Source organism: Procambarus clarkii, chromosome 72 (genome assembly GCF_040958095.1).
Source record: "Procambarus clarkii isolate CNS0578487 chromosome 72, FALCON_Pclarkii_2.0, whole genome shotgun sequence".
NCBI classification, from domain to species: domain Eukaryota; kingdom Metazoa; phylum Arthropoda; class Malacostraca; order Decapoda; family Cambaridae; genus Procambarus; species Procambarus clarkii.
Genome location: NC_091221.1, coordinates 10,364,565 through 10,386,535, shown reverse-complemented (window position 1 = coordinate 10,386,535; position 21,971 = coordinate 10,364,565). Strand labels below are relative to the sequence as shown.

General features: G+C 47.0%; 1 protein-coding gene across 10 annotated transcripts in view; it reads right to left on the bottom strand.

The window, feature by feature from the left end:
- LOC123773700 (uncharacterized) overlaps positions 1-21,971 on the bottom strand; it is a 510,416-nt gene that overhangs the window by 389,398 nt on the left and 99,047 nt on the right. For 3 of the 10 annotated variants that reach the window (XM_069312483.1, XM_069312486.1, XM_069312484.1), the window contains exons 1-2: positions 11,780-14,628; positions 954-6,843 (exon numbers count right to left, since the gene is read on the bottom strand). In XM_069312483.1, coding sequence (XP_069168584.1) covers positions 954-6,843; positions 11,780-13,618 — 7,729 coding nt within the window. In that variant the 5' untranslated portion in view covers positions 13,619-14,628. Of the gene's footprint in view, positions 1-953; positions 6,844-11,779; positions 14,667-21,971 lie in introns of those variants that run through there. The other 7 variants (XM_069312488.1, XM_069312490.1, XM_069312489.1 and 4 more) reach the window with 4 other exon arrangements.

Sequence of the window (21,971 nt, the reverse complement as noted above, 5' to 3'; positions counted from 1 at the left end):
AATTGTCTCCGTACTCAAAAATATAGACCAAATTGGGGAGATATATACATATATACCTTCCCCTTTAGTCTGTGATACATGGCTTCAGCGTGTGAATGGATCAATTAGTGAACATATTATTATGGGTCCCTGTGGGCTAATCCGTCCTTGTTGGTGAGAGCCCATTGTATATAAGAGGTACATCGTGCCACAAGAACTAGACACTGGAAGGTGGGCGGTCACGGATCACACTGAACACTACAACAAGCCACAACACTTGTAGTTACTGAGAAACACAAGTACACATTCCCCGTGGTCAAAAGGACACCAACAAGTCCGGCGTGTAACTCACGCTGTAGCTGCAAATAAATAATGATAATGACGATAATATTCATTCTGAACTAATAATATATTGTACACACTTGAACTGTTTCTATTCTGCAGCGGGAGATACACACACAAAATATTCATACACTTCTGACAAGGATACGACAAGAGGCATAAAACTGCAGTACATATGTCAATTACATCAAAAATCAATCTAAGATATTTTATGGTGGCAGACTTGAGTTTATATAGCGAAGAAGCCTACAAACTTTAAAGTTTAACGTATAATGTGTTGAATAATACATTACATAATACTGCTATATATTTAAATAAAAAGTCTACCATCAAAAGTATCGTTTCAAAAAATCAGAAAAGCTTGGAGGAGAAGCGTTCGCATATGAGACAGAAAACAAGTGCCTGGGAAAACTTGTGGGAAGGTAAATGTTGAGAAGGGAGGGTAAGTTAATGTCCACAAGGTCATAATGCGAACGTGATAAAGACGGAGGCAACAGCCAGGAGAACACCGAAGGCGGTAATCAGGTCAATGCCAGCCAGTTGAGTCAGACATGCAAGCAAGTAGCATGCAGCCAGCAGTGACTGCATGCAGGCGCAATCCGGGGCAGCCGCTGCGCAATCTGGATCCTCACCTGAAGAACACGAACGTGGCTCTGGAGCGTCCGCCTTTGGGCGTCCCTTGGCAGCATTACGAGGAGGGTCTGAGGCAGGAGGAGGCAATACCTCCGCCCTCACAGCACTAAGAGTGTCATCACTCTCAGAGCTGGTGGCGGACACGCTGGCACCACACAACGAGTGATCACCCTGCTGTGATATAAGCCAGGCTTCAGCATTACGCGTAGGTGAAGGAGGACCAAGCAGTTGCGAAGAGATGCTGAGGGCCCTCTGAAGAGCCGGAGAGGGCGGGAGAGAGGAAGAGCGCACAGGCGGCAGTGGTACCTCTGCCAATGGAGGCTGAGATGCCTCTAGCATGGTCGAGGCACCAGCAGCCGAGCCTCCTGGTTCGCTACACTCATGCTCAACATTCTGGTTGATAGTGAGTGCAGCTTTATGTGGAGGTGGGGCATCATTACAGGCTGATGGGGGAATATTCATACTGTCGCATGCATTGAAAAGTTTTGGGTTTATGATTAGTTTTTGTGCTAATAGAGTTGGTTGGATGAGTTGAGAGTGAGGGAAGAGGGGCTCACTCAGCGGTTCCTCCACTCTCAGTGTGGAGAAGTGAGGCGTGCCAATCACATCCTTGTTACTACTACTACACTCTGAGGTAGACACGACCTCACCTACATTGGACTCACTTGACCCATTTACTAACATGTCAAAATCTGTGTTAAACACAGGTGTGGCATCTGTCCCCCTTGGTGAGGTGGGTAGTGAGTGAGAGCGCCTGACTTTATCATGCACATTTTGAGACACAACAATCATAGACTCTACCCTATCAGTACAAGTTGAGGCTTTTGCTGGTGCCGACTGAGGCTCCGAGGCGAGTCTTACTCTCTCCACGGAGCTCGGTGCGGGCACCTGGCTTCTACTGAGGTTAACATTCAGGCAATGAAGAACATTAGTGGGAGAGATGCTGGAAGTATAGTGCGAGAGTTCAATATCTCTCAGTGGCAGGTCTATAGCACTACGCCTACGAGAGGAAACCTGTTTACCTTCACTGCTATAAGACTCCAAGGCCATGGACAACCTGATGGCCTTCCCGATATTCACTTTGGCACTGGTCTTTTCGTTCTGTATACTATGACTCGCAGTGGATTGTGACACAATGGTTTGGGGCTCAAATACGTTTTCATAAGTGGGTTCTTCCTTTATTTTGAGTTCCTGAGTATCAAAGTCTGTGACCGGTGGTTCATCGGTGTTTTTGGAAGTTACGGAAGACGCATCGGACATGTCTTCATTATTGTCGATCTTGGAGAGTGTGGATATGAGAGCATCGAGCTTTGCTATATCAACGTGATCTTGATGATGTTGAGTCTGGGGTTTGGCATCTGCCAAGTAGAAAGGTTTGGCCTTGTTGTTGAAGATAGTGTCTAGGGGCCGGTATGGTGGCTTCCTCTCCACCACAACAGGTGACACAGGGGCGCTCTGTATGGTTTGCACTGTCACTATCTTAGGTGCTGTTATGGTGGCGATGGTGACGCTGGCCGTGGTGGCAGTCGTCAGGGCAGTAACCGTAACCGTCTGAGGTCCGAAACCAATGTTCTGGGGTCCTCCGGGTGGTATTCGAGCCTCACGAATTATCGCTTGCCGTATGTCTGGCTGTGACACGGCTCGTACCGACGACAGTTCTGTCAGGGTCTCAGTGCTAGTACTTAAATTATTTGTGCTAAGGTTATCCCATTTGTTGTCTAGCAAGTGGGCTCGCTCCAGCCAGCTGGGGTTGTGGCGAGGACTGTGAGCGTTAGTTGTTTTGGTAGTTTCGCTGTCACCTACAGCATCGTTGCCAAAGAAGCGACCAGATCGGCGTGCTTCATTTTGATGTTTCACTCGTCTTGGTGTCTGTAGCTTTAACCGTCTATCATTAATGTTGTTGCTTGCACTGTCTGAAGTGTCTCCCCTCAAGGAGTGTGCTCGGTCAGCTGATGCTGAGCGAACTGTTTTCCTTCTGTACACTGGAGATTCATTATTGGCTTCCGATAGGAGCTCATCCAGCTCAGCGACATTTACTTCCTTGTTGGATTGGTCCCTTTGTTCTTTTCGAAGATTTCTAAATGCTAAATCATCCATAGTTATATCTGGTTCTTTCCTGGCAATCATCTTGGGCCTATAGTTCTCCTTCGGAGTCACATGTAAATAATCACTTGGGGATCCTTGGGTAGTTGGTCCCAATGGGATTCCAAATGGTGGTTGTGGATCTATAACCTTTATGGAGTTAGCCTGCTTGATATTTCTATATGATACATCATCATATACAATATCTGGTTGCCCCTCTAACATTGGGTCCTTTGGCACATTTTTATCAATATCAGTTGGTGGGACATGAACTGCAGATACCAGCAAGTAGCTACCTGTCATCTGCAGCGCCTTCTGCACGTCAGGCTGGTTACGTGTGCTCTGCTGGCACCGGCGGTAGTGCATGTCATCGGCCTTCACATCAGGCACTCCAGCCCTCCTCAGTTTTGGTGTTCGTGATCTCCCTCGGCCGTGTGCTGTAGAATCTGCCTCTCCAGTTTCGCTAATGGAGTCGTGCATATCTTGCCCATCTTCTTTCAGCTTCTGGTGCTGCACGGGTAAGTCCCTACGTTCTGCTCGGTCCAGGAGGTCTTCACTGTCCAACTTTAGACTGGCATAGATTTCTTCCAGCTCTTTAAGTGCCTCCTCAAAATTGCTGCATTTGCTTCTTTCTAATCTTTCTTTCTCTTTTCTGTACATTTCTTCAAACTCCTTCTGATAGGTTTTTTCCTGCGGGTGTTCTAATTTATGTTTCATGATCTCCTGCAGCATTTGTCGTTTTGTGATCTCTCGGCCCGGGGTGGTCAGCTGCTTACTTCCTCTCCTCGGAGGTTGCGGCCGTGACTTCGGGGTATTTGGGGGAGAATCTTTCTCACCTGACTCAGACTTTTCCAATACCATGGAGAGTGGTCTGTTCTGAATAAGCTTTTTCTTTTCCCTGGCTAGACTACTTTGGCTGGAATCCGAATCTGGAGCTTTTGGAACTGGACTGGAGACATCACTCTGACCAGAGAGTGAGCTGAGAGATTCTGCTTGCTTCAAAGTTAGAGGCGGAGGGCGAGGCTTTTTAGATTCTATAATACCATAGGTGTCATCAGTGTGCTGTGTCACCGGAGATGATGCCACACCATTGGAACAATAACCATCCAGTTTAGGACTGTTAGAGCGTGAAGAGTCGCTCAAAACTTGAGAAGTAACACTCTGCATAGCTGTTATTTTGTTCTTTATTTCCTGTTCCCTTTGTCTCCATATTGTGTTAGCTTGCTGTAGTCTAACACTGTTGTCACTCATGTAGGAGGAATAATCTGATGATGGAGACGGAGGCACACTGCTAATAGGGACAATTTTAGCATACTGAGGTGCCTGGTCAGTGTAGAACAGCTGAGGGTTGGAGGTCTGGTTTTGAGTGTGTTGCAATGGCTGCTGTTGCTGCTGTTGTTGTTGAACTCTACAACATTGGTTCTGTTGAAAGGATTTTGGAGGCTGGTCTGTGTATCTATACTGTGTTGATGGATACATTGGAGGTGCTGGTCTCGAAGGTGGAGCCCCAGAGTTGGACTTTGTTTGTATTTGTTGCTGGGGAGATAATTCCAGTTCAGAGAAGGAACGCCGGTTGGGTACCATAGGAGGCGGTTGTCCAATAAGCTGATTGCTCGGTCTTGGACCCAGGTAAGCCGGCACAGAACGAATGCTTGGACTGGGACTGGAACCTTTTGTAAAGTTACTCATGCTTGATTGACTCGAATTTGGGCGCTGGGTCTCATGGTTAAGGTTCTCAAAGGAAAATGACATCGGCCTGCCATCTCCTGGTGACATTATCCTGCTTCTGTCTCTGGGAGGTGGAGCAGGAGGGATCTGACCAGACCTGCTTTGTGGTATTACATTAGCAGTTTGAGCACCACTACAATTAAATCCGGATGGTGGTTGCATTAAAAAGGAATTTCTATTGATATTACTATCATATGAGGCACTTCGGTGACCTCTAAGATCATTCTGAAATGGTGTTTCAAAATCTTGAAAGCTTCTTCTCATTTGTGTCCCAGATGGAGGAGCTAATGAGACGGTCACAGACATGTGTGGCGTTTGTGGCTTTTGTCTCATAGTCACAGCTTCCTTGGCATTAGTGGTATTGGGTGGAATGTGGCCCTGGAATTTAGCCTTCATGTGAGGGCTTGCTGCTGGACTCACTGACGGTGTTCGTAAGAGAACCGACGACTCGTATTCACTTGATTCCTGATACACAAGCTTTGCTGACCATTTTGGCTTGCTTTTGTCTGGGATCTGTTGCTTTTCAGCATTAATTTTATTTCTCTCAGCTTCAAATTCACGCACTCGCTGGATTTCTTCAATTCTGGCTTGCACTACTTCACGATTTCGGCGGTCCTTCTCAGTCTCATTACGTAGAGTCTCCAGCTCCTGAGACTTCCTCCTGAGGAACCGTTCAGTTCGCGCTGCTCTTGTACGTCTGCTCAGAGAATTTGTTTTAGAAAGACTATATTCGCTGCCATACATAGAATGTGATGACACAGATGCCTTCTCCTCATCAGAACTTGTATCCTTGAACTTGTCACGTAGTCGCTCCACTCGTGCCTTAAGGGCTTCTCGACGCTCTTTTTTACTTATGGTGTCTGTGCTGGAGCTGCGCGTGCCCATCCCTCCTCCTGAATAGTACCCAAGGGAAGCATGGGAGCCACCCCCTCCCCATGATCCCAGACTCACTGGTAAAGAATCATGTGATGCAGAAACCCCAATTTTTGAAAGTTTGCCTGGTTGTGGCATCAACAGGGGAATACCTAATGGCTGTGTATCCCTGCCCAGACTCCCCGTAGTGGTGGTCGCCACTCTCACCCGTCTGCTGTTGTTCTCCGCCAGTAACATCGTGTTGATCTCCTGCGTACGAGGCTCTATACTCTGCCCAGGAAAATCATCTGCCGTGACCCGCGCATTGCCCAGAGTTGGAGCATCTGCAGTGGCAGGTGGAAGAGAAGGCTCCTTTTCTTTGGCCTCCTTTTTCTTTGTTCGACGACGAAGAAATGTTCTCCGTTGGGGTGGCTCCTCACTGTCACTATTGCTGGTGTTGCTGCTAGAGCTGCTGCTTACCTCCTTTTTCCGACGCCTGAAAATACCACTCAGAAGAGATCGCTTCTTCTTTTCTAACTGAGGTGTGGGTTTGCCTGGAGTTGGTTCTTGCTGCCGCTGCTGCCTTTGTTGCTTCTGATCTCTTTGTGTTTGTTGCACCAACTGTTGTTTTTGCTTTTGTTGTTGTTCGTGCTGCTGTTGTTGAAGCAACCTCTGCTGTTGCTGATTTTTCTGCTGCTGCTGAGCTCTTTGTTGTTGATTTTGCTGCAGCTGTTGTTGTTGTTTTTGCAGTTCCTGATAATGTGGCTGGTGTAGTTGCTGTTGCTGCAGCTGCTGCTGTTGTTGCTGCTGCAGGTGCTGTTGCTGCTGTTTCTGCAGCTGTTGCTTCTGCAGTTGTTGTTGCTGCAGCTGTTGTTGTTGTTGCTGCTGCTGTTGTTGTTGTATTGAGCGTTGCTGTTGCAATTGGCGCTGTTGGAGGGTAACGCTAGGCATGAGGGCAGAGACTCTGGTCGCCCGGGGGCTGGTTGGTCCCCGGGGCGGGGCAGCAGGGGCAGCATCATGCCGGACAGGCGGTGTCGGGCTCTTGCTGGTGTTGAAGGCCTCGCGGAAGGAGGGTTGATGCGAGGAGCCACGGCTGTAATAACCAGGAAGAGAGTTGGCTTTACGCGGAGCGGAGGAGGAGACACGGGCAGCTACGGAGGCGAGGGCGGCGCCATCCTCCATCACACCCCCGCCCACGCCTTTACTCCCACCACCTCCCTGCACGCTCTGAAACAGATAAAAACACACATTAAAACACCATACGAGTTTGTTATGTATTATGCTACACATTAAGACATTCCTGGTTTCTTATGCCAACATATCTCAAGGAAGGTAAGGTAATTATCGGGAGAAAGCACTAAACCATTACGACTATATAGCACTTGGAAGGGATATGGCAATAAGAATTTGGGATGGGACGGGGGGAAAGGAATGGTGCCCAACCACTTGGACGTGCGGGGATTGAACGCCGATCAGCATGAAGCGAGACCGTCGCTCTACCGTCCAGACCAGGCTTATCTCAAGCAATTTATATTTATTGAAAACACAATATATCTAAGAGATACTCTGTGGAGCAGGACAGTGGGGATTGAACCTGGATGTTTAACTTTTAAGATATAACCATCCATTGGTAAGGTGTGCGCCTCACGCGACCCACAACAGTGTGATAGATCAAATTGCTAATGTAATAAATCTCCGCTGAGGTCTGATAAAAGACTTTTGTGCCCTCTGTAATCCTTTTTGCGCTACCACTCACAGGATGAGTATGGGGTGCACAATAACCTAGCCGCCTCCGTCGCCAACAATAAAAAATCAAATCACTCCATCCCACCGCCCAAAAAGTTTTTTCATTCTATACGTTCTATAAAATACATTAAAATACAAATATAAAGCTCAGTTTTATAATCATACATATTTCTTCAAGGTTCCAAGTCAATACGAAAAGGCGTTTTCGACATATCAGAAAAAATACAAATATATATAGTCGTACTTATGATACATAACACAGTATGTTGTATGATATGATTTATCATACCAAATATCATATCATACCATCATATTATCACAGTATTATTAGGAACCAAAGAGCCAGAGTTCAACCCCCACAAGCACAACTAGGTGAGTACAGTTATCAGAGGATCTTGATAAGAACATAAGAACAAAGGTAACTGCAGAATGCCTATTGGCCCATACGAGGCAGCTCCTATCTATAACCACCCAATCCCACTCATATACATGTCCAACCCGCGCTTGAAACAATCGAGGGACCCCACCTCCACCACGTTACGCGGTAATTGGTTCCACAAATCAACAACCCTGTTACCGAACCAGTATTTACCCAAGTCTTTCCTAAATCTTGATCTTTGATCCAGCCCATTCTCTTATGTTGCCACAACGGACAAAATACAGGGTACTAAGACACGAGTGAACCCAAGATACCTACGTATCCTAACCTAACCTAACCTGACCAACCTATGCACAGAAAACGTAGACGATTGAGCCACTGTCCATGGAGGACAGAAAAAAATGTATATATGCTGGTTAGCATTGTAAATGTATGGCCACGTCTGTGGTAGAAAATAATAATAATAAAAATAAAACTGCTTTTCATACTACCCCCATAATTTTTCCATTGTGGGATCATAACTCACAGAATACTATGTATTATTTGAGTGGACAGGTTGAGATCATACACAGGAAGCTTACTCTCTTCATCATACACAGGACACTTACTCTCTGGATTATACGTATGTTAAGGTTGAAGAAACAGCTGTATACAGTCGTGAAGACACGAGAGGGACACTTGGAGTGCTTGAGACAAGCTGCTATTCCCAGGGATATCTTCTGCCAGAATGGTCCCCTCCCCACACATGTCAAACTCTGAATACGTGTGACATATGTGGTGATGGCTCTGGTGTGTGTGTGTAGAGAGGAGGGGGTGTAGTGGGGGGTTTGGGTGTGTGTGGGAGTGAGAGAGGGAGTTGGGGGTGTGTTGTGGGGGTTTGGGTGTGTGTGTGGGAGTGAGAGAGGGGGTTGGGGGTGTGTTGTGGGGGTCTGGGTGTGTGTAGGAGAGAGAGAGGGAGTTGGGGGTGTGTTGTGGGGGGTGTTTGGGTATGTGAGAGTGAGAGAGAGGGAGTTGGGGGTGTGTTGTGGGAGTTGGGGGTGTGTTGTGGGGGGTTTGGGTGGTTGGTGGGGTTGCAAGAAACGTTTCACCGGAGAGTGGGAGTATCTGGCACTGGCACGTTCACACACACGTGTTTAAACTGACTATTCTGGGCGGTACAGCAAGGTGCCTGGCACACACGGCGCCCACCCACAGGACAAACACCACTCTACACCTTCACATACACCCACCTACTACACCCCCACCCCCCCTACACACCCACATACACCCTGTACACCCCCCAACAACCCTTACAAGCCGTTTGTATCATCCGGCAACCCATCCTCCTCAAATAATAGTACGTATAGTAACTATTCAAGCCAAAGAACCAATATGTAGTGATGAACCAAGAAAATGTTTAATGTTTGTGCTTTCAATTTTATAGAATCCGGAAAAAAGGTAAAAACCCAATCATAAACACTCGTAGGCCTAATATAGCACATATATACACTAAATTAGGCCTAATATAGCACATATATACACTAAATTAGGCCTAATATAGCACATATATACACTAAATTAGGCCTAATATAGCACATATATACACTAAATTAGGCCTAAAACAGCTTGTATTAGGCCTAGGGTAGCTATGAGAGGTTAGGTTGCGTATGTTGTGGTGAACAAAATTTCCTCATTTGGTTAAATTCCATAATATAAAATGTCAATTTTTTGGTATTTCATCACTAAATATATTGGCACTTTCTGCCGAGTGGTTAATATAAATTCTCCCCATTTAATAACCATTATCTTGGCAGGTCTTTGTAATCTCTCAATCCAGGATATGGAAACCTTTGCTGCACATTTTTCATGTTCTGTGTTTCCTCAGTGTACCAGTGGAACACTATAGTGCCACCAGTGGAACACTACAGTGCCACCAGTGGAACACTACAGTGCCACCAGTGGAACACTACAGTGCCACCAGTGGAACACTACAGTGCCACCAGTGGACACTGACACACACTACAGTGTCTACACACCCTCACTACAGTGACACACACCCTCACTACAGTGCCACCAGTGGAACACTACAGTGTCACTGTAGTGTTCCACAGAGAATGCGTCTAAATTATACGTTGCTGGTGACGTTGGTGAGACAGGACAAACATCACTTCACAGACTCGCTGATGTTAAGTTAGATGATTCAGTAAGTCTTAATTGCGGCCAATTGGCTCGTTTGGTCACGTGTCTGCACTTGACGCTCGTTTCAAGATGGTACGCTCAAGGGGGAGGTGGATAGTGAGAGGTTATTCCTAGCATCTTCCTCCCAGACAAGTGTCAACAACCTCCACCCCACACAACCCCACACACACCCTTCACCACACACACCTTCACTACCACACACACCCTCACTAACACACAATGCCACACACACGTTGGGACCAAAGAGCCAAAGCTCAACCCCCGCAAGCACAATTAGGTGAGTACACACACACACACACACACACACACACACACACACACACACACACACACACACACACACACACACACACATTCGGGACCAAAGAGCCAAAGCTCAACCCCCGCAAGCACAATTAGGTGAGTACACACACACACACACACACACACACACACACACACACACACACACACACACACACACACACACACACACACACATTCGGGACCAAAGAGCCAAAGCTCAACCCCCGCAAGCACAATTAGGTGAGCACACACACACACACACACACACACACACACACACACACACACACACACACACACACACACACACACACACACACACACACATCACTTTAGGCAGTGATGTGGTGGAGGCTGACTCCAAACACAGTTTCAAATGTAGATATGATAGAGCCCAATAGGCTCAGGAATTTGTACACCAGTTGATTGACAGTTGAGAGGCGGGACCAAAGAGCCAAAGCTCAACCCCCGCAAGCACAAATAGGTGAGTACACACACACACAAACACACACTATCACGCAATAACGGGGTAAGGATAGCTTGAGCTACCTCATCCCTTTGTGTGAATTTTATCTCAATAAACTTTATTTCAATTTCTATCAGGCGATGTCACACACCCTCTACCACCACACACAACCACCCCACCACTCACCACCATCCCCTCCACACACACACTACCACACAGCTGCCCCGATATACAGAGCTCAAAAGAGCTCAACCCCCGCCAGCACAACTAGGCCAGTACAAGAAGGGTGACAGGCAGGAGGCACTGAACACCAAGTCAGTGTCCCTAACTTGCATACCACGCAAGTTAATGGAGAAAATTGTGCGAGAACAACTACTAGAACATCTGGAGGGAAGAGAGAGAATTATCATAGTAAAGCGCCAAGCCATTACGACTATACAGCACTGGGAAGGATAGGGATATGGATTTGGGATGGGACAGGGGGAAAGGAATGGTACCCAACCACTTGGACGGTCGGGGATTGACGCCCGACCTGCATGACGCGAGACCAGTGCTCTACCGTCCAGCCCTATAGTGTAAGAAAGAGAAGAGTGGGCGACTGCATAGGATACAACTGCATATTTTTGGATTGCCAGAAAGGCCTTGACACAGTACTCCAAAGGAGACAAATGCTGGAGAAGCAGACAGGAGAACAATGGAATGTACTCCAATGGATAAGGGAGTACCAAAGCACCAATAGTTGTGTCTATAAAATTCCACGTAAAGGTTATAATAAGCTCTATGTTGGCCAAATAACCTAAACATCTTCACCAGAGAATAAAAGACAAATATAGCGTAAGGAGAAGTCAAGAGTCCAATGCATTGTTTACCTACTTAAGAGATTGCAATCTCTTAAGTCTCAACGAATTCACACACAATTGTTGAGTGTAAATCAGTGAAAAGATAACATTAATATAAGTCCATGATTACATAAATTAAGATAGCTGTGGTAAGATTTGTGATAGCATAAAATAGTGTAAAGAATAAATGTGTAGGACATTCCAAGAATTCGGGCATTCTTGGAATATTCTCTAAGAATTAGTTCTCTTCCCCTCGTAGCTGAGACTTACGTTCTCGAAGCGTTGGAAGGAGATTGGGTTGAGACGACTGGGGACATGTCTCCAAGGAGTGGAGGGAGACACAGGAGACGTGCTGGAGACGGAGCTGGGGACGCTGACGGAGAGCCAGGCAGTGTCTCCCAGAAGCTGCTTCTTTGTGGCACTAGGAGATGTTCCTTGGGTGATGCTGGGAGGAGATTCTTTGATATCACCGGCAGATTGTCCTGTGGAAGAGCTGGTAGAAGATGGTACTTGGGTAGAGCTTGTAGGTGGTTCTTTGGTAGATGGTACTTGGGTAGAGCTTGTAGGTGGTTCTTTGGTAGATGGTACTTGGGTAGAGCTCGTAGGTGGTTCTTTGGTAGATGGTTCTTTGGTAGATGGTACTTGGGTAGAGCTAGCTGACGATCCTAGAGCATTATGGAGAAATTCTCTTGCAGCAGCGGGATATGATTTCTGGCTAGACTTAGATGGCCTCTGGGTATATCTAGATGACCCTTTGGTAGCGTTTAAGTGGCCCTGGGTAGTGGGGCCCTCTGTAACACTTGGTAGATCCTGGGTAGAGTTGGGCTGCCCAGTAGTGCTAGATAACCGGGTAGCACTAGAACACTTCTCGGTAGTGCTAGGTTCTATCTTGATAGATCTAGATGACTTTTGGGTAGCATTCAATGGCCGTTGGATAGAAGTAGATACCTCCTGAGTTGTGGTAGATGGCCCTGGGGTAGACGTAGGTTGGTCAACAGTGCTAAGAGGTACCGGGATGGATCTTAACGAAGCTTGAGTAGACGTAGATAGTTTTTTGAAAGATGAGGTAGATGTGCCTTTTTTAGTCACAAGAGATGGCCCTTCGATCCCGTGTGAAGAGAGCCGCTGGGCCTCGCTAGATAATTCTTGAACAGGTCTAGATAATCCCTGTGAGGACCTAGATAACCATTGGGGTGATTTAGTTGGCCATTGGCTAGATCTCGAGGGTTCTGGGTCATTTCTGAATAGTTCTCGAGTTGAAGGCCATTGGGAAGATCCCGATTTTCCTTCTGTAGATCTAGATGGGTTTTGGACAGATTTAGATGGTTCTTGAGAACTAAATAATCCTTGGGTAAGGGAGGAGGATGTTCCTAGGGCTAGACTGTGAGGTGGAGTCTCGGTAACGGAGGTAGACGGCCTTCTGGTGGCGTTAACAGGCCACTGGGAAGCACTTGGAGATGGTCGCTGGGTAGCGGCGGTGAAAGGCCTTTGGCAGAAGCTTGAAGATAACCGCTGAGGCGCACCAGCAGAGAACTCTTGACAAGCACTTGGGGACGGGACCTGACTAGCACTTGAAGACTTACAAATAGAATTGAGGAATGGCACCCGAGTGAACTTGGTGGAGTCCTGGAGGGAGGTGTCTGCGGAAGACCAGTGTGATACCAGAGTGGGCGGCACAAGAGCCAACTTGTTACCACAAGGATTGTTAACCCCTACAAGGCTAGCGGCGTCACCCTCCGTCACTGCACCTTTGTCTGGGTTCACTCTACGTCCGGTTCTGCACGCTGCTGTTTGACTACCGAAATTTTTCACGCGTTCTGCTGGGTTAAATCTCACTGGCGACCATGAGGCTGATTTGACACACGAGCTTGGGCTATAGGGCGTCGGCGCCAACAGATTCTGTGTCGACGAAGGTTTGGAGACTCGTGTATAAGGAGAAGGTGTGCCGAACACGCTGGAGGTGGAGAGGGAGGTGTTCCTGGACGTAGCAGTGAGGGACGGAGTGGCACCGTAGCCCAAGAGATTAGTCTCCTCGCAGGAGAGGCTCCTCCCCAGGCACTGAGCGCCCGGCTGGTTGCAGCTGAGAGTGATGTGCAGCGTCGACACCATGGCGCCTTAAGACGCTGGTCAACACTTCAACACACTTGGCCTGGACTTCACCCCCTCTGCTCCTCGCCTCTCTCAACACACTCCAAACATTTCTTGCCTTAGTATCACAAACTCCACAGAGATGGCGTGCACCGCTGCTAGCAAGATGCCTTCTCTAAGGGTTTCAACGCCGATATTATCTTCATATAACCTCCATCCATCAAATATGTATTTCTTACAGAGCCAATAGAGCTATAGAAAGACGTTGCTGTCCTTGAGCTCTGTATATTAGAGTGTGGGAGAGATGGTGATAGTTAAGCTAGCAGTGAGGGTGAGGGGAGAGTGACTACAGCCACAGGGAAGGAAGAGGGGAAGGCCTGTGGTACGAGGCTCTGTACTACTCCGTATTATGCATCGCAAACCCTTGTGTTTGCGATGCACTTTGAGTGAGCAACATATATTGTTGCCTGATTCAGTAAACTGAAGTTACCGCTTACTGGACGCGGCCACACCATCACCACAACACCCAACACCACTTCACAGATGATTGTATTCCATCGTCATCATTTACAATCCATTATTTTGCCATTGCTTCGCTAAAATTACAATATTCTACTATATTTCGGACTAAAATCAAATATTGTATCGCCAAAAAATGAAATTGTATCGCCAATTTTGATACTGTATCGAAATTTTTTAAATTGTATGGGAAAATTTGAGTGTAACAGATGATACATGAGGCCCCGTGACCAATGTGTCACCATCCACGAGTATACATCTCCTAGCACTGACGTCGTCCGGTGTTCTCCATGTTATTCCTCTGGTTCTTGTCCGAGTGCTTGCCAACACCACAGAACATGGAGCAGTGACAGCGGGTGTTGGCATGGTGGTGTCCTGCCTACACCAGAGGGTATAGACCCGTGGCTACACCCGAGGGTATAGACCCTTGGCTACACCCGAGGGTATAGACCCGTAGCTACACCTGAGGGTATAGACCCGTAGCTACACCCGAGGGTATAGACCCGTGGCTACACCCTAGGGTATAGACCCTTGCTTACACCAGAGGGTATAGACCTGTGACTACACCCAAGGGTATAGACCCTTGACTACACCTTGGCTACACCCGTGCCTGCCCCTTGCGCGCCGACCCACACTCTACACTCCCAGATGACCGACTGGCGCGCCACCACCCACTACACCCTGCCTCCCCCCACACACGCCCCCTCTCCCCCTCACACACACACGCCCCCCTCTCCCCCTCACACGCCCCCCTCCAACACTACTATAATTACCCCACCTAACACTCACACTCAAATACCAAGAGCCCCCGTACAAGCTGAACCACTGGATAACACTGCTGCCGGCTTCTTGAAGATGTCGCGAGCAACAAGTCTTAACACCAGGGGTTGAAAAGGGGCGCTACTTACCCCCATTAAGCACCATTAGAAGTATACACTTAGCAAAGGAGGTGTAACCCAAGCTTGGTTTGGCTAACCCAGACGTCCCAAAGCATACCAGGGGCCAGATTCACGAAAGCACTTACGAACGTTTACATCTTTTCTCAATCTTTGGCGGCTTTGTTTCCAATTATTAAACAGTTAATGAGCTCCGAAGCACCAGGAGGCTGTTTATAACAATAACAACAGTTGATTGGCAAGTTTTCATGCTTGTAAACTGTTTAATAATGATAACAAAAGCCGTCAAAGATGGAGGAAAGATGTACACGTTCGTAAGTGCTTTCGTGAATCTGGCCCCAGGAGCCCACATATTTCCGAAAGACGACCCAAAGAGCCATCCGGAAAAGGGTAGACAGCCATCAACTTGCCCGTGACCCCCTGCGGTGAGTAGGGCAGGAGTCTTAGCAGTCTAGGGTGGTGAAGAGGGATGTCTGACGGCAGTATCGAGATCCCAGCGGTCGCGCCCCATCATGTCTGGCTGTCCTTATCAACACAGACCGTCCTCATCAACACAGCCCGTCCTCATCAACACAGCCCGTCCTCATCAACACAGCCCATCCTCATCAACACAGCCCGTCCTCATCAACACAGCCCGTCCTCATCAACACAGCCCGTCCTCAAAATTCAACCCGTTCTCAGACCAAGTCCATTCCATCCAGCGGCCGACCCCACAGACGCATTCATCAATCTCAACTTGCTGTTCATTCAAAACGGGAATTTTCTCAAATATAAATTAATATTATAATACATTAGCATATAGTGCATATATAGGCATCTCTTGAGGTTATCTTGAGATGATTTCGGGGCTTAGCGTCCCCGCGGCCCGGTCCTCGACCAGGACTCTTTTTTTTTTGTTTTGTTATACACCCCCAGGAAGCAGCCCGCAGCAGCTGTCTAACTCCCAGGTACCTATTTACTGCTAGGTAACAGGGGGATCAGGATGAAAGAAACATTTTGCCCATTTGTCTCCGCCTCCACCGGGGATCGAACCCGGAACCTCAGGACTACGAATCTAAAGCGCTGTCCACCCAGCTGTCAAGTCATCCGTTAGGCATAGGTTAGGTGTTTAGGTTCTGTTGGCGATTATTTGTATTTGTAGTACGTGGGTGAAGCATTTACAGCGTCGTGATTCGAACACAAGTCGTCAGTGAAGCACTTGTTCCGGAAGTGTTCGAACGTCATCAGTTGTGAGTCGTGTGTAAACCGTTTTGCATTCATAAACAGCTGGGGGTTTGGCGGGTGGATGGAATGAACTTTGGGTCTTTGTTTATGAGGACGGGCTGCATAAACAATTACCAAATGATTGTTAATCCACCAGCCAAATCACTTCCTATGTTGACCAGACCACACACCTGAAGGTGAAGGGACGACGACGTTTCGGTCCGTCCTGGACCATTCTCAAGTCGATTCGATTGTGACTTATAGCCCAGCCCGTCCTCCAAACAAAGATCCAAAAGTGATTCCATGCACCCGCCAAACCCCCAGCTGTTTATGAATGAAAAGCGGTTTACACACGACTCACAACTGCTGACGTTCGAACATATCCGGAACAAGTGCTTCACTGACGAATTTTGTTCGAATCACAACGCTGTAAATGCTTCACCCACGTACTACAAATACAAATAATCGCCAACAGAACCTAAACACCTAACCTAACCTATGCCTATATATACACAATGTTAATATATTATAATATTAATTTATACTTGAGAAAATTCCCGTTTTGAATGAACAGCATGTTAAAATTTATGAATGCGTCTGTGGGGTCGACTGCTGGATGGAATGGACTTGAGTCGAGGACGGGTTGTCCTATGTTCGGACCAGTTCCAATAATGCTTCACCCACAAATAAGAAATACAAATGATTGCCACCAGAACCATGAACACCAAACCCAACCTCGGCCTAACTAGACACACAATTTGTAATATATAATCAAATTAATTCACATCAGACAAAATACTGCTTTTGAATGCACAGTTTAAATTGGCAAATGCTTCTTTTCAGGGTCACTTTACCTTGAGGTGCTTCCGGGGCTTAGCGTCCCCGCGGCCCGGTCGTCGACCAGGCCTCCTGGTTGCTGGACTGATCAACCAGGCTGTTGGCCGCGGCTGCTCACAGCCTGACGTATGAGTCACAGCCTGGTTGATCAGGTAATCGTCGGCCAAAGTTGGGAAGTTCAAAGTTTGTGTTCAAAGTTCGAACACAAACGAACGCACATTCACCTTGCTCATAACTTCACTCCTCAACAGATGGCAGCACCAACACCACGTTTTCTGATTTGTGACCATTTTCCATCTTGATCAGGGACCAGATTCACGAAGCAGTTACGCCAGCACTTACGAACCTGTACATCTTTTCTCAATCTTTGGCGGCTTTGTTTACAATTATTAAACAGTTAATGAGCTCCGAAGCACCAGGAGGCTGTTTATAACGATAACAACAGTTGATTGGCAAGTTTTCATGCTTGTAAACTGTTTAATAAACGTAACCAAAGCCGCCAAAGATTGAGGAAAGATGTACACGGTCGTAAGTACTTGTGTAACCGCTTCGTGAATCAGGCCCCGGGTTTGTTTACAAAACAAACGTCGGTTGCTGCTTACAGCTCCCACCGAGCAGCGCCGGATATCCGCGTGTGTGAATGACGAAGCACAAACTTTACAAAATAAGAAATCATTTAGTACGGAGCGCACGAGTGGGCTCAGCTTTGTGGTAATCCAACTCATGACAGAACGCTGTGTATCTGTATCAATAAAATATAAGGCTATCTGTCCAAGGTTAGAGGCTGGACTTTAGTGCAAGCCTCACCCAACTTTTCAAGATGAAACATGGGTTGTTTGGGAGTATCATAGGCCAGGCGAGGTCCGCCCCAGTGTCAATCTTTAAGAAACATCGGCTCCTATAACTACCACCTGCGATTTTCATAACGTCTGTAATCGTAGATTTGTTTTCTTGAGTGTTTAACCGTTTTCAGAGAGAGAGGGAGGAAGGAGAAAGATGGAGAGGGGTGAGAGAGAGAGAGAGAGGGAGTACAGGGCAAGTAAGAAGGAGGTGAGAGAGGGTAGGAGAGGCGACCCGGGGAGAGCCGGGTACCCCCTTCTAGTTATTTATACAAGTCTAAGATTAGCATAAGATTGCGAAGCGTCTCTGGTGGCATTATACGAAAAAACTCAAATACCAAACCCAGTACTCAACAAAATGGTCATTCGAACCATACACACCTTCACTAAAATAGGTTTGTGATACAAGAGGGATGATACAACACCGACAGGTGTATATATATTCCCTGTTACCCGGTGCATATACACACTCAGTATATACATACTGGCTGGTTGATCAGTATAAGCTGCTGTGGGTGATAGGCCTTATGTCCCACCACTGAAACAAACCAACATTATGACAATTGTCTCAAAGTCATCACCACTTAACTACCGGCCGGTCTCGGCAACCATAAAATAGTTACTTAAAATGAACAAATCCACAAGGGAATTGTGAGCAGCGTCTGGGATACTCTCGGACGTAGGTTCGAATCCTCGTCACGGCCCTTGTATTCACCTATCTGTGCTTGCGGGGGTTGAGCTTTGTCTCTTTGGTGGATTTGTTCATTTGATGCATCACGCTCTTCTGACTTCTGTGTAGTTACTTAAAAGTCTTTGATGGACGCGGGCGTTTAAAATAAATACACAGGTATACACACGTATACACAATAATACACAGGTATACACACGTATACACAATAATACACAGGTATACACACGTATACACAATAATACACAGAATACACAAATGACTCAGACAGCGTTCCGCCTGGAAAATACGGCGCCGACCAGTGAACATTGTAACATTGTTACAATGTTCGCGCCATTTTACAATGTCCATTTGTATTGTACTCAACAGTGCCCTCGCGAGGCACACATCCAATGATTGGAGGTATAACTAAACCGCTCTATATGTCTATAGGCTAACAATAAGCCATAGAGATGTAGAGCCGTAGCCTACTGAAATGTTGAGCCGTAGCCTACTGAAATGTTGAGCCGTAGCCTACTGAAATGTTGAGCTGAAGCCTACAAAGAATTAGAGCCGTAGATCCTAATACCAAATAGGAAATGTATATGTTTATCTCTCAGAATGTTTGGTAATATGTTTATTGCTTGTGATGTGTGTCTATGTATGTATTAACACGATGTACTGAACGGGGTGAGAATAGCTTGAGCTACCTCATCCCTTTGTGTGTATTTTACCTCAATAAACTTATTTCTATTTCGTTTCTATAATGCACGTATAATTAAAATATAAATTAATATTCAGTAAAAAAAATTGCTTTCACTGCGACAAAGGTGAATAGAAAATTGCGTAATATTAATACTACATTTTAAATGATACGATCATGTTAAATACATATTATGTATTATTTAATATAAAAAATTAATAGGATATATACCAGGATCAGAATAAAATGTAGCGGTTTTGTTCACTCACAGGATGAGTGACGCTGTGCAATACTGTCACTATGGCGGTGTGTTCACTCACAGGATGAGTGGCGCTGCCCAATACTGTCTGTACGGCGATGTATTCACTCACAGGATGAGTAACACTGCTCAATACTGTTTCTATGTCTGACGCTGTTCAATACTGTCGCTATGGTGGTGTGTTCACTCACAGGATGAGTAACTACTCAGTACTGTCTTTATGTATGAGGCTGTTCAATACTGGCCCTATGACAATATGTTTACTCACTGGATGAGTGGATGAGTAACGTTATCCAATACTATCCTTATGGTGATGTGTTCACTCACAGGATGAATGAACACGACACACCGTGACAAAATAGAAACATTTAGAGATGAATACAAACTCGTGCTGTATGAAATAGCAAACCATCTCATTACAAAAAGCTCAAATATCTGAAATCCTTGGACTGTATCCACGCTTTGCTTTCGATACAGTGCAGTGATACAAAGATACAGTGATACAAAGATACATTGATACAAAGCACCGGCGCTACCTGGTTGATACCTGGTTGATGGGGTTCTGGGAGTTGTTCTACTCCCCAAGCCCGGCCCGAGGCCAGGCTTGACTTGTGAGAGTTTGGTCCACCAGGCTGTTGCTTGGAGCGGCCCGCAGGCCCACATATACCTGGTTGATGGGGTTCTGGGAGTTCTTCTACTCCCCAAGCCCGGCCCGAGGCCAGGCTTGACTTGTGAGAGTTTGGTCCACCAGGCTGTTGCTTGGAGCGGCCCGCAGGCCCACATATACCTGGTTGATGGGGTTCTGGGAGTTGTTCTACTCCCCAAGCCCGGCCCGAGGCCAGGCTTGACTTGTGAGAGTTTGGTCCACTAGGCTGTTGCTTGGAGGGGCTAGGCTTCTAGTACACCTAGAAGGTGTAGTACACCTACACTAGGCCTCTAGTACACCTACACTAGGCCTAGTGTAGTGTGGTGTACTAGGCTGTCTCAGAATCTTTACTGGGCTTCAAACAAGGAAGAAAAATCACTCAATCTCTTCTCGGACATTTAAATTTAAATTTAAATTTTGCCATCCAGCAATTCAGTTCAATAAGAGATACAATGACGAACCTTAGATTCAGACCCCAATTGAATGGTCCCATTTAGTCTTTTCAACGCATTCCAAGCTTTTTCGTCCATTGGATGATACAGGATAGGTATGGGGGCATACCTATATATAAGGTAAGGTGTAAACCCACAGGATGAGTATGGGGGTCCACTACCACCCACAGGATGAGTATAGGGGTCCACAACCACCCACAGGATGAGTATGGGGTCTACAACCACCCACAGGATGAGTATGGGGGTCCACAACCTCCCACAGGATGAGTATGGGGTCTACAACCACCCACAGGATGAGTATGGGGGTCCACTACCACCCACAGGATGAGTATAGGGGTCCACAACCACCCACAGGATGAGTATGGGGGTCCACAACCTCCCACAGGATGGGTATGGGGGTCTACAACCACCCACAGGATGAGTATAGAGGTCCACAACCACCCACAGGATGAGTATGGGGTTCCACAACCACCCACAGGATGAGTATAGAGGTCCACAACCACCCACAGGATGAGTATGGGGTTCCACAACCACCCACAGGATGAGTATGGGGTTCCACAACCACCCACAGGATGAGTATGGGGTTCCACAACCACCCACAGGATGAGTATGGGGTTCCACAACCACCCACAGGATGAGTATGGGGTTCCACAACCACCCACAGGATGAGTATGGGGTTCCACAACCACCCACAGGATGAGTATAAGAGTACATAATAAATGCCTTAAATAACACTGAAAACCGTTGCAATATTGGAAAAGTTAGCAAACGACTGACTTTAACAAGCACACACACACACACACACACACACGTGTTGACTATCCTACAGCGTGACCTACCAGCCCTGCATGAGTCAGTAGGTCCTCTGCACTAACAGTGAGGGACTTGTGGCAGCCCACCTGAAAGGCGATACCTCAAGCTCCTCACTGTGAGGCTGAACACACCTCCTTCTGCTCTACCTCACGCTAGCCTCACCAGCGCTACCGGGCCAGCCACACACACACCCAAGATACCCACAGTTATCTTGAGGTTATCTTGAGGTTATCTTGAGATGATTTCGGGGCTTTTTAGTGTCCCCGCGGCCCGGTCCTCGACCAGGCCTCCACCCCCAGGAAGCAGCCCGTGACAGCTGACTAACACCCAGGTACCTATTTTACTGCTAGGTAACAGGGGCATAGGGTGTAAGAAACTTTGCCCATTGTTTCTCGCCGGCGCCTGGGATCGAACCCAGGACCACAGGATCACAAGTCCAGCGTGCTGTCCGCTCGGCCGACCGGCTCCCTTGTCGCTGCCATTCTTGGTACGCTCTCTAATAGCAAGACAAAAGGCTCACATAACTAACGTGGGTGTTAG